Source organism: Notamacropus eugenii, chromosome 1, assembly GCF_028372415.1.
Source record: "Notamacropus eugenii isolate mMacEug1 chromosome 1, mMacEug1.pri_v2, whole genome shotgun sequence".
NCBI classification, from domain to species: domain Eukaryota; kingdom Metazoa; phylum Chordata; class Mammalia; order Diprotodontia; family Macropodidae; genus Notamacropus; species Notamacropus eugenii.
In genome coordinates, this window is record NC_092872.1 from 618,976,159 (window position 1) to 618,990,643 (window position 14,485).

At 41.0% G+C, this 14,485-nt stretch overlaps 1 protein-coding gene across 6 annotated transcripts in view; it reads left to right on the forward strand.

Moving 5' to 3' along the window:
- Window positions 1-14,485, forward strand: part of ANK1 (ankyrin 1) — a 188,241-nt gene that overhangs the window by 78,254 nt on the left and 95,502 nt on the right. For all 6 annotated transcript variants that reach the window (XM_072635086.1, XM_072635085.1, XM_072635084.1 and 3 more), the window contains exons 3-6: window positions 3,949-4,047; window positions 8,826-8,924; window positions 10,603-10,701; window positions 12,885-13,070. In XM_072635086.1, coding sequence (XP_072491187.1) covers window positions 3,949-4,047; window positions 8,826-8,924; window positions 10,603-10,701; window positions 12,885-13,070 — 483 coding nt within the window. The remainder of the gene's footprint in view (window positions 1-3,948; window positions 4,048-8,825; window positions 8,925-10,602; window positions 10,702-12,884; window positions 13,071-14,485) is intronic.

Below are 14,485 nucleotides of genomic sequence, written 5' to 3' on the forward strand. Positions count from 1 at the left end.
GAGGCAGGGTAGTATAATGATTAGAGAGACTTCCTTGGAATCAGGAGGACCTGGTTTTTAATCTTACCTCTGATACATACGATCTATGCAACCCAGGACTAATCATTTATTCTCTCAATTCCCTAGGCAATTCTCTAAGATTCTGAGTTGCCAAGAAGGTGCCCATCTGTACTAATAGAAGCTCTAATGAAATATACAAATGAAACCACAGGTCCAATGCTACCTCTTTGTAAGACACTGGACTAAGTCCTCAAGACATAACAATACCTTTGGGTATACCTTTTGATCCAACAATACTACTACTAGGTCTGTATCACAAAGAGATCATAAAAAATTAAAAAGGATCCATATGTACAAGAATATTTATAGCAGCTCTTTTTGTGGTGACAAAGAATTAGAAATTGAGGGGATACCCATCAATTGGGGAATGTCTGAACAAGATATGGCATTTATATGTAATGGAATACTGTTGTGTTATAAGAAATGATGAGCAGGCAGATTTCAGAAAAACCCTGGAAAGACTTACATGAACTGATGCTGAGTGAAGTGAGCAGAACCAGGAGAACATTGTACATAGTAGCAGCAACATTGTGCGATGATCAACTTTGATAGACTTGGCTCTTCTCAGCAATACAATGCTCTGAGACACTTCCAAAAGACTCATGATGGAAAAGGCTAACTACATCCAGAGAAAGAACTATGGAGTCTGAATGTAGATCAAGGCATTCTATTTTCACGTTTTTTTGTTTTCTCTTTCTCGTGGTTCTTCCCTTTTGTTCTGATTCTTCTTTCACAACATGACTAATGTGGAAATATTTTAATATGATTAAACACATATAACCTACATCCGATTCCTTGCCATCAGGGAGAAAAAAATTTGCAACTCAAAATCTTATAAAAGTGAATGTTGAAAACTAAAGATAAATAAATGGGGGAAAAGATATAATAATACCTCTGAGTGGATTTAAGGGCAAGAAAATGTAGCCAGAAGGGAAAATTTTAGAGATCATAACCTTAAGAGTAGAGCAAATTTCTAGTGATGAGGAAGTATATGTGGTCACCTCCTACTGGGGGACTAAAGAGAATGGAAATGAAAGTCATTTAAGTTCAAAAGAATGTGCCAAAAGATGTTATCAAGATGTTTCTCCTCTGTCAATTTTGAAGTCTTCAAGGATAATAGGAAAGGAAAGTATGGAGAGGAGGGTTATGGCCCAGATGCCAGAATCATGGAAGAAGGTGAGAAATTAACTGAGAGACTTATAGATGATAGTGACAAGTATAGAGAAGGTGGTACAATTGGATGGTGTAAATTTAGGTTGATATGGTTGAATGATAGTGACAAAGCAAGGGTTTAGAATTGGCAGGAGGAGGAAAGGAGTATGCCAACACCCTGTCCTGAGAGTCAGGGAAAGTAGGAACATGAGCAACTAACATTAGAGGGTTGCCAGAGACACAGAACTCTCAGGGAAAAGTCAAGTTTCAGTAAACGTGTAGGGAGTGTAATAATAAGAAATCAAGAATGAAGAATTTGTTAACAAGTAATGGAGTTCCAAACTGGAGGGGAAGAAAGGCATTGCCAGTGGTAGTATTGGGCTGTATGAAGATAGTATAGAGAAAATAGCTGAATAGATCATGTGTCTTGAATAGTGACTGGTCATAGACAGAAGCAATGAAAGAATTAAGGCTATTTAATCTGGAGAAGACTCAGAGGGACATGACCTCTGTCTTCAAGTATATTAAGTACTATTTTGCAGAAGTTAGATTAGATTTGGTCTTTTTTGGTCCCAGAGGAGCAATGGGGTTGGGGGGAGAGCAGCATTGCAGAGAGATACATTTCAGCTCAATGTGAGGAAAATCTTAACAATTAGAGCTATCTAGTCGTGGAACAGCTGCCTCAGAAGATAGCAAGTTCCCTGTCACTGGACACATTTAGGCAAAAGCTAGATGGCTTCTTTTCAGGAGTGTTGCAAAGAGAATTCCTAATAGGGCATGGACTTGATGACTTCTGAAGAACCTTCCAACTCTAAGCTGGATTCTGTGATTCTTTCAAGGTCCTCTACTGCCTCTTCTCCCCAAAATCCTTTCTTTATCTCACTATGCTTATGTTCTCTCCATCTTCACCCCGTCTAAATTAGCTGTAATTTAGTGTACAATCCCTCTAAGGGAGATCTACATTTTAATTTTTAATCTTCAGATAAAGGAATGACTTTCAGAATTTCAGACATCAAAATAATAAGTCAGTTAATCAATAAGCATTCATTAAGCACCTCTTGTATGCCAAGCACTGTGCTAAGTGTCGGGGTTACAAAGAAAGGCAAAAGGTGGTCCCCAACCTCAAGGAGCTGACATTCTAATTGGGGCAGACAACATACAAAAAGTTCTGTACACACAAGATTTATACAAAATAAATTGGAAATAATCAACAGAGGAAAGACTCTAGAATTAAGAGGGATTAGGAGATTTTTTGAGTAGAGAGAGAAGGATAAATTTCCCATTGTCTCTCCAGACATGCCACCTAAGTCTGACCTTGCTGGGATGCAGGTGCAACATTCAACTGTTGTATGTTCTTTGGGGAAGCTAGGATGACTGTGGGCACACTTGTGAAGTAAATGAAGCTGCCCAAGATGCCTCCCAAAAATAAACCCCATTTCTATAGATCTTTAAACTCTAGGAAAACACTTTCCTGATGCAAGTGAAGTGGACAATACAACTATTGCTATTCCCTTTTCACAGATAAAGAAACTGAGGCTCAAAGAGGCAAAGCAACTTGTCCATAGTCCCATGCCAAATAAGTAGCAGATTTAAAACTTAAATCCACATCTTCTGCATCTTAAATCCTGGACTCTTTCCAATGAAAACCATAGACATCTCTCTACTTTAGCAGGGCTTTTTTGCTCTGGACTTCCCTAACCACATTCAATTCTGTTCTAACCACATCTCTTTCTACTGCCCTTCTGCATAAAGACTCCTCAGACTTTGTTTCTGTCATTCAAGGACCAGCCCAACTAAACTTGGAAAGACTCGTTACCAGATTAGCACAAGAAGGTGAATTTTTCAATATAGCCAAAGCCTTACCTACAAATAAAGCCTATAAGGGCTGTTACCTATACCATCAAAGAGAGTGCCCGCATGGACAAAATCAGAGATCATATAAGTATGCTAGTACACTTAACAGCTGTGCACTCAGATTCAGTTGACCTTTGCCTGGATTTCAAAATTCCTGTTTTACACAATATTTATGTCCCTGAGAAAGGCTTAGTCAGGCCCTTGATGCACCTTGGTCCCTTCTTTCCCTGATCTGAGGCTGCTGTCTTCAGAATTTGTAACAGCCATTCCAGTGAGGTAGTTACTCAGTGCCAATTCCAAGGCTAGAATAGGGATTGTTGGTGCCTGGAGCAAGTTAGTGAGAAACATACCCTTGCATCAACTTTTAGAGACAAATCAGTTGAGGTCTGGAGGAAAGATACCCACACAACACTGGTAGTCCACTGTTATTCTGATGAATTATTCTTGTTATGTGCAAAAGTCAGTTGTTTCTATGCAACAGTCCTATGAAGGATTGTAAGCACTGTTAACATCCTTTAAATTTTGGAGTCCTGGGGCAAAGCACTTGTCACCCTGCCCGCATTATAGCTATGGGAAATATAAGATCAAAGGTTACTTCTTGATTTCTCTACCTCACAGCAGTGGGATTCATAGCCCTATCCTTCTTTATTACCTCCTATATGCCTAAATTTACTGCTAAATGAGAATAGAAAACATGGATACTCAAAGTCATTGTAGAATGACCCTAGTCTGTAACCATGTTTCATTTAACTCCACAGCCACTAAAATTCTTTCCTTCTAGCCCTCCAAATCTCTCATCCCTGGGAGCAGGCTTTATCTGCAATTCCTACAGACAGCAAGCGACATGATGTACTTGATCTGACTGTGTTCTATCCTTTACAGAATGGGTTGAATGGTTTACATCTGGCTTCTAAAGAAGGCCATGTGAAAATGGTGGTAGAGCTTCTGCACAAGGAAATCGTTTTAGAAACTACAACGAAGGTGAGTCCCGGAGGGACTGGGGATGCCACAGAAAAGTCAGGGCTTCTATCTGTCTAGCTAATACATTGTACCAAATGGCAATCCATCAGTTCATACATTCACCAGATAGTCCTAACAAATTTATTTCAGTGGGATCATCATTAGCCTTTGAATCTACCATTTTGCTTCTCTGAATTCCTTGGGTGAATAGAAATGAAGGAAACTACAAGAACCACACCCATGGCATCACAAATTCTCAGCAGAATATCAGGAGCTGTGTATATATTTGTCCTCCAGATTATCCATATACCTAGATTTTTAAATGGAAATCTGAAGTCTTTTCTTTGTGATCTCGTGGCTTTAGGGTTTTTTTGTTTGTTTCTGGGTCCTTGACTGGACTACTTTTGTGAACAAGTAGAGAGCACAAACCTTTGATTGTTATAGGAGCCCAGTCCCTTGTTATTTCTCTTTCTCTACAAAGACCTCCATTACTGGAAGTACTACTCCCCCTTCTCCCCACTCCCTGCCTTCTAGACATCCAGGGCATCATTCTCTGATCGTTCAATCTAGAAGAGTTTATTAAGCTTCTCTTTTGTGCCAAGCATTATGTTAAGTGCTGGGAATACAGAGACAAAACTACAACATCCCTTTGAGGAGTTTATATTCTATCAGAGAATGATTGTGGGAGAAATTTGGAATATGCTAATAGATCTTGGTGTTCAAGAGAGATGTAACAGAGGGGTATCCCCATTTCAGTAGATCCTAAAAATTCCATTACATGAACAATTCAGGAATACAGTTAATAGAAGTGTGACTATAAAGTAATGAAACTAATTTGTATATCTGTCTGTCTTGTGGGTTGGCTTTCATTACTCTGTAGTCAAGCCTTATCCTTTCTATTCCATTTTTATAAATACACAGGTAACTTTCTGAAAAGCAAACTAACTTGGATTTCCACAATACTGTCTCTCGAGTTGCCTTTCTCCCCCCTCACCTTTCCCTCTTCCTTTCTTTTAATTTTGTCTCTTTTTTTCTCCTCGAGTTTTTCCCCATCTCCATCTTATTTTGCGGTTTTGCTCTTTATTAAATGGCTTCGCAGGCAGCAGTATCAAGCCGCAAATGTTTTGCCACCTTTAGCGCAAAGAGCCCAGAACAGCACTAGAGAGAAGAGGGTATAATTTATGGTTATGAAGGGAGCCACCAAAATATTGTGACAGTGGAATCATCTCTTTGAGGTAAAATTCTGTAATTTTCATTTCATTTGCAGAAAGTGAAAAAGAATCTTGCCATGCAGATCTACAAGGTTTGGCGATGGCTTTGTAAACCTGTGAGGTAGTTTTTCCCAATTTAAATGCTTTACTCTGTGTCCCTTGTGCGAGATTTTAAAAAAAACTTAATGTTTTTCCCTCTCCTGATGCTATCACCTGCCTTGGGTGCAGGAGCCAAGCCATCTGACAAGGCTCTGAGACACCAGAGACTAAGATTCTCGCTTTGGCTGGTCCCCAAGAGCTGCAAAGACAGTCTGCTTCAACATTTTTGACTGTCTCTGAATTTCCCTTTCAATGGTTGTTTTTGCAAGGAAATACTTGGTGTATCCTTCTTTATTTATAGAAATTTCCTAAGCCAATGTGAGTTTCGGAATTTCATGCAGAAGAGAGGAGGTGTAGTGATGGGGACAAACGGAATCTGGGAAACAATTGTCCAAGTCAGGACAGATTTCAAAACATGCAGCATCCCGCTGGCTGGAAATGAAAAAAAAAAACACTAAAATCCACCCAACATGCCCATAAGCCATGGTTAGTAATTTTTTTTAATGTGAAACATCTGCATTCTCCCTTCCATCCCACACCCCCTAAGAGCAGAGAGCCACGGCTCCCTGGTGGCTCTGAGTCTGTCCATGAAGACAGACAGCAGAGCAGAGCTGTGCTCCTCCATCACCTTTATTAATCTCCATGGGAGGCCCCCTCCTCCATTTCCATCCACTCAGCACCAACTGCTGACCCTCCTCCCTTTCACGAGATCTCTTGACTTCTTGCAAGCGGAGAAACCGGGTATTTTTGTGCATCAAAATACAGCTAAATAATTTTTCCTGGCTCCTTCAAGGGCAGCTGTTACCTCAGGCTGAAAGATCAAGCAGAGAAAGAAGCGCCGCTAGCACGCCCCTCCCCCTGCGACTCTTCCCCTGACCTAGGGGTAGGGTGCGCTTGTCCTAGAGCACATGCAGAATGTCTTGGGGGTAAGTCAATTTCCCAGTGTCTTCCAGTTGCTTTTGTTCCTCCCCCAAGGGTGTTTCTGCACCACTGAGTCCTAGTGTGGACCGGGATCCTCACTAACTCAGTACTGCCCCTCTTGCCTACGGAGTCAGAGGTTAGGAAGCCAAGGTTGTCCTCCTCCCTGAAAATATCCGCCTCTGAATAAAATGAGGACTGGAGTTGCCTTGAAGCTGGGGGGTTCTGTTAGTCAGACCCCTCAGAACTCCACCTTCCATCTAAGCCCTGATTCCTAAAGACACTATGTTGGCCAACAGACCTGTTACACTTGGTATATAGCAAGTCAGTCTCACACAAGGGCCAAAACTTCTTAAAGAAAAAGTACAAGAGCTTGAACTTCTATAAAAAATCATTAGTCTCTGTGCATTCACTTAGTACTTAGTACTGACCTCTTTTGGTAGGGGGATGATCCTTTTGGTGATGAAGTGGGACCAGTGCAAAAGTCAAAGAGAAGACCTCCTCTGCTGAAAGGAGGACTCAGTTCCTGGGCTTACCTTCCCAGATGATAACACAGTGGTACCACTGCTCTGTCCACAGAGGTGTCTGAGTGGCATGGGATCTGAGGGGTGTGGTACAGTGCCCTTTTGTTCCCATGGCTGAGGTGATCTCAGCAACCCAATTTTGACCCTATTGGCCCTTACAGACAACACCTGTGGTGTGTGAGCACTAAGGTTTATCCCTCCAGACCCTCTTTACTCTCCCAGCTAAAGGCACAAAGGAAGACAATTAGGGGACTTGGATGAGGTACTTGGAGAGGAAGCATAGTTTTAATATCCAGTGACCCTTCAGTGAAATTTATCTCCATTCACTTTCTATATATGGATTTTTTAAAGTGGTCCTTGTGCCTGCAAGCAAGGCCCTTTGTAAGTTGTTAAGCACTTCTCAGTGCCTTGGAACAAAGTTTCTTTAGCTACCATGGACAGTGACAGTATCTTTTTTAGGATCCCTTGCTTGTCTGGTCCTAAATTTCCTGTGATCGATTAAGTGTTTAGGTGGCTGTTGGCTAAAATCCATGCACTATATTTGAGTTGTAAAGAATGAAGTCAGATCACCCCTCCACTGCTTAAATTACTTAGTAATTGAATGAGCTCAAGTAAGGTTCTTGCCCCTGACTTACAAGAACGGACAAGTCCAACATCCCCAGCCCAAGTCAGCATCCTAAGGGGGTCACATGGGTGGTGGTGATCCAGCCACTCCAGAGAATAAGTGACATTTATATATATTATGCTGTAAAGGTTTGCAAAGTGCTTTACATTCATATGAGCTCATTTGATCATCACAACAAGACTGTGAGGTTGCTTTCATCATTATCCCCATCTTATAGGTGAAGAAACAGAGGAAGACCAAGGTTACATGATTTACTCAGAGTCATGATAAATGTTCGAGGCCACATTTGAACTCAGGCCTTCCTGACTCCAGACCAAGCCCTTTATCCACTGCACCATCTAAAATATGCTGATGTGTTCCCATGGGATTCACAAGAGAGGAGGAAGAATACAGAGGCAGGCAGGCAGCCTGGGCTCCATCACTACCAGCAAGCAATGCCTACTAATCCCTCTCCTGCCTTTTGATTTGGTTTTAAATATACCCAGGACCATTTCAGGGCAAGTAAAAAAAGAGAGGGAAGAAAATTACTGTCTCTTTCTTGGATCCTATATGACTTTCTGATCTCTCTATTATTTCCCTTTATTCGTAAAGAACATTTCTCTCCAGATTCTCATTGCCTTCCTATTTTGCTTCCACTATTCATTCTCTGGCATCTTTTCCTCCCTCATTTGGCTAATTCTTCCCTATTTCATTTGTTCTCATTATAATCAGATCACATTTTCTTCTATCTTTTGTTTTTTTTCTTTCTCATTTCCTTTAACATTTCCCTTTCTTATTTCTTAGGTTCTCCCTCCGTTCCAATTTTCTCCACATAATCTGAAGCCCACAAACCTCATGTCTTTGTTCTTTCCCTTTTTCTTTGCCCCCTAATTTGCCCTCCTCCCAACTTTCCCATTCTGTTAGGCCTTCACTTAGGCACGAACTTTTCTTTTTGCATTTGTTATGGGTATTTTCCCAAGTCTGAGTGCTGAGAACACAAAAACTGGGGGCCTACTCTTTCTGGTTGTTCAGGCTTGGCTGAGGGTCCTACACACATGCCATCATCCAGCAGAACCACAGACAGACAATACAGCAAGAGATACCTGAGGAAAGCATCCTTGGGCTTATCCAAGCAGTGGGCATCTGGAGAAATGCTGACTATTTGTCAAACCAGGAGCATCTCTGTCCAAGAGGAGTGTTGGACACACATACACACACACACACACACACACACATATACACATATACACATACACACCCTATTCCATCCTCCCATGAAGAAAGTCAATTGAAGCCTCTTTTCCTAGACTCATAGAATTTTAGAGACTGAAGGCACCCTAGAGATCATCTACCTGGCTTCTTTGTCCAAATATATTTAAGGAGTTGTTTGTGATGTCTGTATAGTAAATGACCTTTGCCCTTCCCATCCATGATGCGTTTCAGAAGGGGAACACAGCCTTGCACATTGCTGCCCTAGCAGGTCAAGATGAAGTGGTTCGGGAACTCGTCAACTATGGAGCTAACGTCAACGCACAGTCTCAGGTAACATACTTCCTTTCAGTAAACTGAGTCATGTTTTGACTGTCTGGAAGGCAATACCTTTCTTCTTTGATTATTCTTCTACCATTCTCACCCAACTATGTGTTGATGAGTTCCTGCTCAAATAAACACACATCTATATCTTTAATTCTGCCTCCAACAGTAATGATAATGGTTTCCAAGCATCTATTTATTATTGCTCTTACTTCATTTCTATTGTCATTATGTTCTGTGAATTTTAAATCACAAGTTTCTGAGCATACTAAAACTAGATCTCCATCATGGACCTCCATCACACTAGGTTGATAGGGTACTGAGGGGTGGTAAAAGGGCAGGGAAGTACTAGATGTGTAACTAGGGCAAAGCAACTAGGGCTTTGTCCCAGTTGCCAACATCAGGGATGGGGAAACACTCCCCACAGCAGTCCATAGAATATCATCCCCATCCTTTATAGCTCTGGGTTAGCCCATCCCCCTATAAGGTTGGAGGAAAGGATGAGAACAGCATAGGGTCATAGACTTAGGGAAGTCAAGAGAAGAGGATGATAGAAGCGGCCCTCTCTCCAGGTTCTAGGACTCCTAGTTATGGCTCTGCTAGGCCAACATTTACTGAGTTTCCATCTTGGGCATATCTTTCTTGTGGTTGAAGTAAGTGAAGAAAACAAAACCAGATCAGTGTACACAGTGTGTGTGTGTGTGTCTGTGTATGTTATTATATGTGTGTATGTATATGTTTATATATGCACATGCATGTATATGTGTATGTATATATATATATATATATATATATATATATATATATATATATATATATATATATATATATATATATATCATGGGGTGGATTAGCTAAGAGAATGAAAGGAGACATAAAGGGAGGGACTAACTGTTGATACAGATATCTATAAGTTGATGGTCTTTGTTTTCCTTTAAGTTTAATTTGTTGCAAACTTTTAAGTGTTTCTTAAAATTTTATTATTGTTTGAAGTTAAGTTTATAATAAATAACATATTGAAATGATGGTGATAACAACACCTAAAACCAACCCCCTTCCTATAACTACAAGGTACAGGATTTTTCTTAATTCTGTCCCTTTGTCAACAAACATATGGTTGGAGGAATCACCTTCCTACCCTAGAGAGAGGCTTGCATTTTCATGTGTGAAAGAGAATCATACATCTTCTCTCATGCTCTTGAAGACTTTGAGACAGAGATTCCTACAGAAATGGTGTAAGGCCAAAGTAATAAACCAGTTACCCCTTTTTTAAAGAGAAAGAAAGTTGGAACATAACCACTCATTTGTTTTTCAACAGTCAACATAAAGTCCAATTTAATAAAAAAAATTTTAAAATAAATCTCATTTTAGTTATGGTTAGGTGAAAGAAGGGGAGAGAAAGCAAAATGAAAAATGGAGGATGAGCAAAAGAAAAGGACAGATACATAGATGAAGGCAGAGAAAAAAAATGAAAGAGTGATGATCATGTTCTAGCCTTTAAAGAGGACACTACTAAAATCTCATGACTACTGTGCATTTTTGCAATGGTAGACCAAAATGGAAGGGCCTTTCTTGGTACCTGATGAAATGGAATTCAAGGCAAGCTTCTTCCCATCCCTGCTTGAAAAAGAGGCTAATAGAGGGTCTTACTTTAATGCCCATAATGATTTATTTTCTTGGCTCACAGAAAGGCTTCACGCCCCTCTACATGGCAGCACAGGAAAATCACTTGGAAGTTGTTAAGTTTCTGCTGGAAAATGGAGCAAATCAGAGCGTCGCTACAGAGGTGAGTACCTGGGTCAAATGCCATCATCCCTCTTAGTCACATCCCTCTTAGTGGCAAATGTACTTGTCCATAAAGATACACTGATGGTTGGCAACACTTTTATAAAGTCACCACCGTAGTCAGGGGAAGGACATTCCTGCTCAGCATCTGCTATTTGGAGACCACTGGATTCCCATGGTGATGGTGGGAAAGGTGCCCAGGGAGTAGAGTATATGATCCCTGACCTTTCAGAATTTGAAGGGAAAGATAGGAAAAACACCAAAAGTCGCTAGAACCCACTATAGCACAAACTGCTAAAGGACAGAATATGAGGGAGAGAGACAGAGACAGAGGAGACAGAGATGGAAAAGAGAAATGGAGAGGGGGAGAGAGAGAAGGATATGGAAAATAGACAAGAAGGAAGGAAGGAAGCAAGGGAAGGAAGAGAGAAAGGAAGAGAAGAGAAAGAAAGAAAGAAAGAAAGAAAGAAAGAAAGAAAGAAAGAAAGAAAGAAAGAAAGAAAGAAAGAAAGAAAGAAAGGAAGGAAGGGAGATAAAAAGGAAGATAGAGATGGAAAGAGGGAGGGGCAAGGAGGGAGAGAGAAAAAAGACAGAGAGGGAGGGAAAAGAGAGATAAAGAAATGGAAAAGAAAGAGGGAAGAAGAGGAAGGGAGGGGATGGAGGGAAGGAGGGAGAAAGAAGAGGAGAAGAAAGGGGAGAGGGAGGAGAGGAGATAAAGTTGGAGAAAAGAAGAGGGAGAGAGAGACAGGGGAAGATGGAAAAGAGAAAAGAGAGATGGAAAGAAAAGGAGAGAAGGGAGAGACAAAAGGAGGAAGGAGAGAGAGAACAGACAGAGAAGGGAAGGGAGAAAAGAGAAATAGAAAAGATATAAAGGAGAGAGAGAGAGAGAGAGAGAGAGAGAGAGAGAGAGAGAGAGAGCAAGAGCAAGAGCACTCCAAGAACCCTCATTACTAGAAATATCAGAGAATCAAATGCTTGTGGATGATAACAATGGTAAACATAAGAGGTGGAAGGGACCTTCAGAGCATCTGGTCCACCCCCTCTTTTTTTCAGAATAATTCTATCACCTTGGGCAAGTTAATGAACTGCTCAGGGTTTATTTCATCACCTACAAAATAAGAGATTTCAACTATGTGGTCTCTATGGCACCCTCCAACTCAAGGGTTTTCAACTCAACGATACTCTTTTTCCCACCTTAATTCAGAGAGTCCTAATTGTGGACATAACCAACTAGAACTCTAAAGAGTTCTGCAGAAAGCCTGTAATGTGATGTTGTCAAGTAAACAGAAGCACTGTCCTGGCTGTCAGTCTGCATATATGTCCTCTTCAAGCCTAAGTACACACATGTAAATTTCCCACAATAAGTCAGCTTTGAGTTACTCCACATTTCAAGGAGAGAGGGCCAACCTGGTGAAAGGTTATATCTGCTTGTAGAGAGAGCATTGGACTAAGCATCAGGAGATCTGGGTGGCAGAAGTGGGGTGGGAAGGATAAATCTGAGACTGATGTAAGAAAAAAAAGATCTTCCTAATAATACCATCCATAAATAAGATGGCCCTCCTCAGGCGGTGATCCATCGGTTCTCTTTCCTAGAAGGTCTTCAATTGAAAGACTGAATTGACCACTTTGTTGAGTAGGTTGTAGAGGGAATTCTTATTCATAGCATCATAGATTCAGAGCTGGAAGGAACCTGGAGGAGGAAAAAGTCCAGGGTCCTTAAATGATTTGTCTAGGGTCACACAGGGAATAAATTTCAAAGGCATGATTCGAATCCAGGTCCCTTGACTCTAGAGTCAGAGTTCCTTCCACTCTACCACACTGCCTCCTTTCTGGATTGGATTAGATGGGCCCTTTTGAGGTCCCTTGCAACCCTGAGTTTCTATGATTCTCTGACTTCCAGCTCTACTGCTTAATACCTGACTGGTCTTAGCTTAGCTGCATTGTCTCTGAGCCTTTTCCCTCATCTTTAAAAAGAGTAGTTGCTCTAGGCTGTCTCTAGGGTCCCTTTTAACCCTAAAAATCAGTTGTTGCTTCTATCACTATTATTATTAATGACAAAGTTTTGGAGCTATAAGGCTAAGTTGTTCATTTTATAGATGAGGAAAATGAGTATCTGCAAAGTTAGTTGAATTACTCAAAGTCATCCTCTAATATGTCGCCCTGTTCCACTTATTTTCTGGTCAGGATGGCTTCACACCACTGGCTGTGGCTCTGCAGCAGGGCCATGAGAATGTGGTAGCTCACCTGATCAACTATGGGACAAAAGGAAAGGTGCGTCTGCCAGCCCTTCACATCGCAGCTCGAAACGATGACACAAGAACCGCCGCCGTCCTACTCCAAAATGACCCAAATGCAGATGTGCTGTCCAAGGTAAGGGAATGATTACACAGTTGAGGAATTCAGATGTCTAGAACATTAAATCTATGGGACACAGGCATTGTCTAGAGCCACTGAACAGAGGCTTCTTCTTGCAAGTAATTTATGAGATGTTGGGCATGAATTAACCCAAACCAGTGATGAAAATGAATATTATGCAAATTCAGTACCAAAATGGACAACCCCCAAACTATGTATCACAATTAGCCTTGCGGTAGAAATACCACCGGCAAGCAGTGTGTATTTCCTATCACCCTATGTCATCCACAAATGTGTCCAGCCAGGTTATTGTGGCCATATGACTGATCCAGCACTGAATTTTTCACCCTTTTTTTTTAACCTAGCTTGCCTTCTGGCAGAGGCTGTAAAGAGAAATGATGAGTAATGATGAGCAATGGGCTAAGGCCACCCCTGGACCGTAATAGTATGTATTTATCTCACACTAGGCAATTTAGAAAGCAAGAGCCCTGTGAGGTAAACGGCTCAGTGTTTTTTTATAGATGTGCCAATTTTATAGATGAGAGAACTGAGGCTCAGAGAGAGAACTCACCCAGGGCCAAACAGTAAGGAAGTATGAGAGCTGGAGCCCCAAACCAGGTCTTCTGATTTCCAAGTCCTTCCTTTGTACCACACTGCCCATTTAGCATTATCATCCTTGTAGGTAAGGAGGACACCACTAACTCCGTTCATTCATTCATTCATTCAATATTTATTAGGCCCCTGTCAGGCACATGGCACTGTGCTTTGAGTTACTATGCTTAGGATATATTCACTGAGTCCTGCAAAAGCAGGACCAAGAATGGATTTACTATTCATATTCTCTCCCTCCTGCTCCCTCTTGTGACTATAAGTATGCATTTGCAACATGGTGAGGCAGAGTTAGACAGGTAAAAATCCCTAGGTCAACAATCAGAAGAGAAAGAATCAACCCACCTTTCTTGACCTTGTTGGGAAGTAAATAAGCAGGTATTTGTTAGGTACTTACTGTGTGCTAGGCACTGTGCTAAACTCTTTACAAATATTATTTCATTTGGTCCTCAAAACAACTTTGAGAGAAAGGTGCTGTTATTATCCCCATTTTACAGTTGGGGAAACTAAAGCAAACAAAGATTTTTTTTTTTAACTGACTTGCCCATGGCCATATCACTAGTGTCTGAGACCAGATTTGAACTCTGGCCTTCCTGACTTCAGGCCCAGCTCTCTATCCACTGCCTTTCAATGTGGTTCGTATTATTCACTAATTAGGTGAACCTATTGACCATCAAGTCCATGAATTAAGTTGAAAAAATCCCATTTACATCTTGGATCCTGATTGATAGTGAGCTCATGATGATTCTATATACCATGCTTACCTCCTGGGGGGATTCCAGTATGCCACTAGATAAATGACAAAAGTCATTCGCTATGTT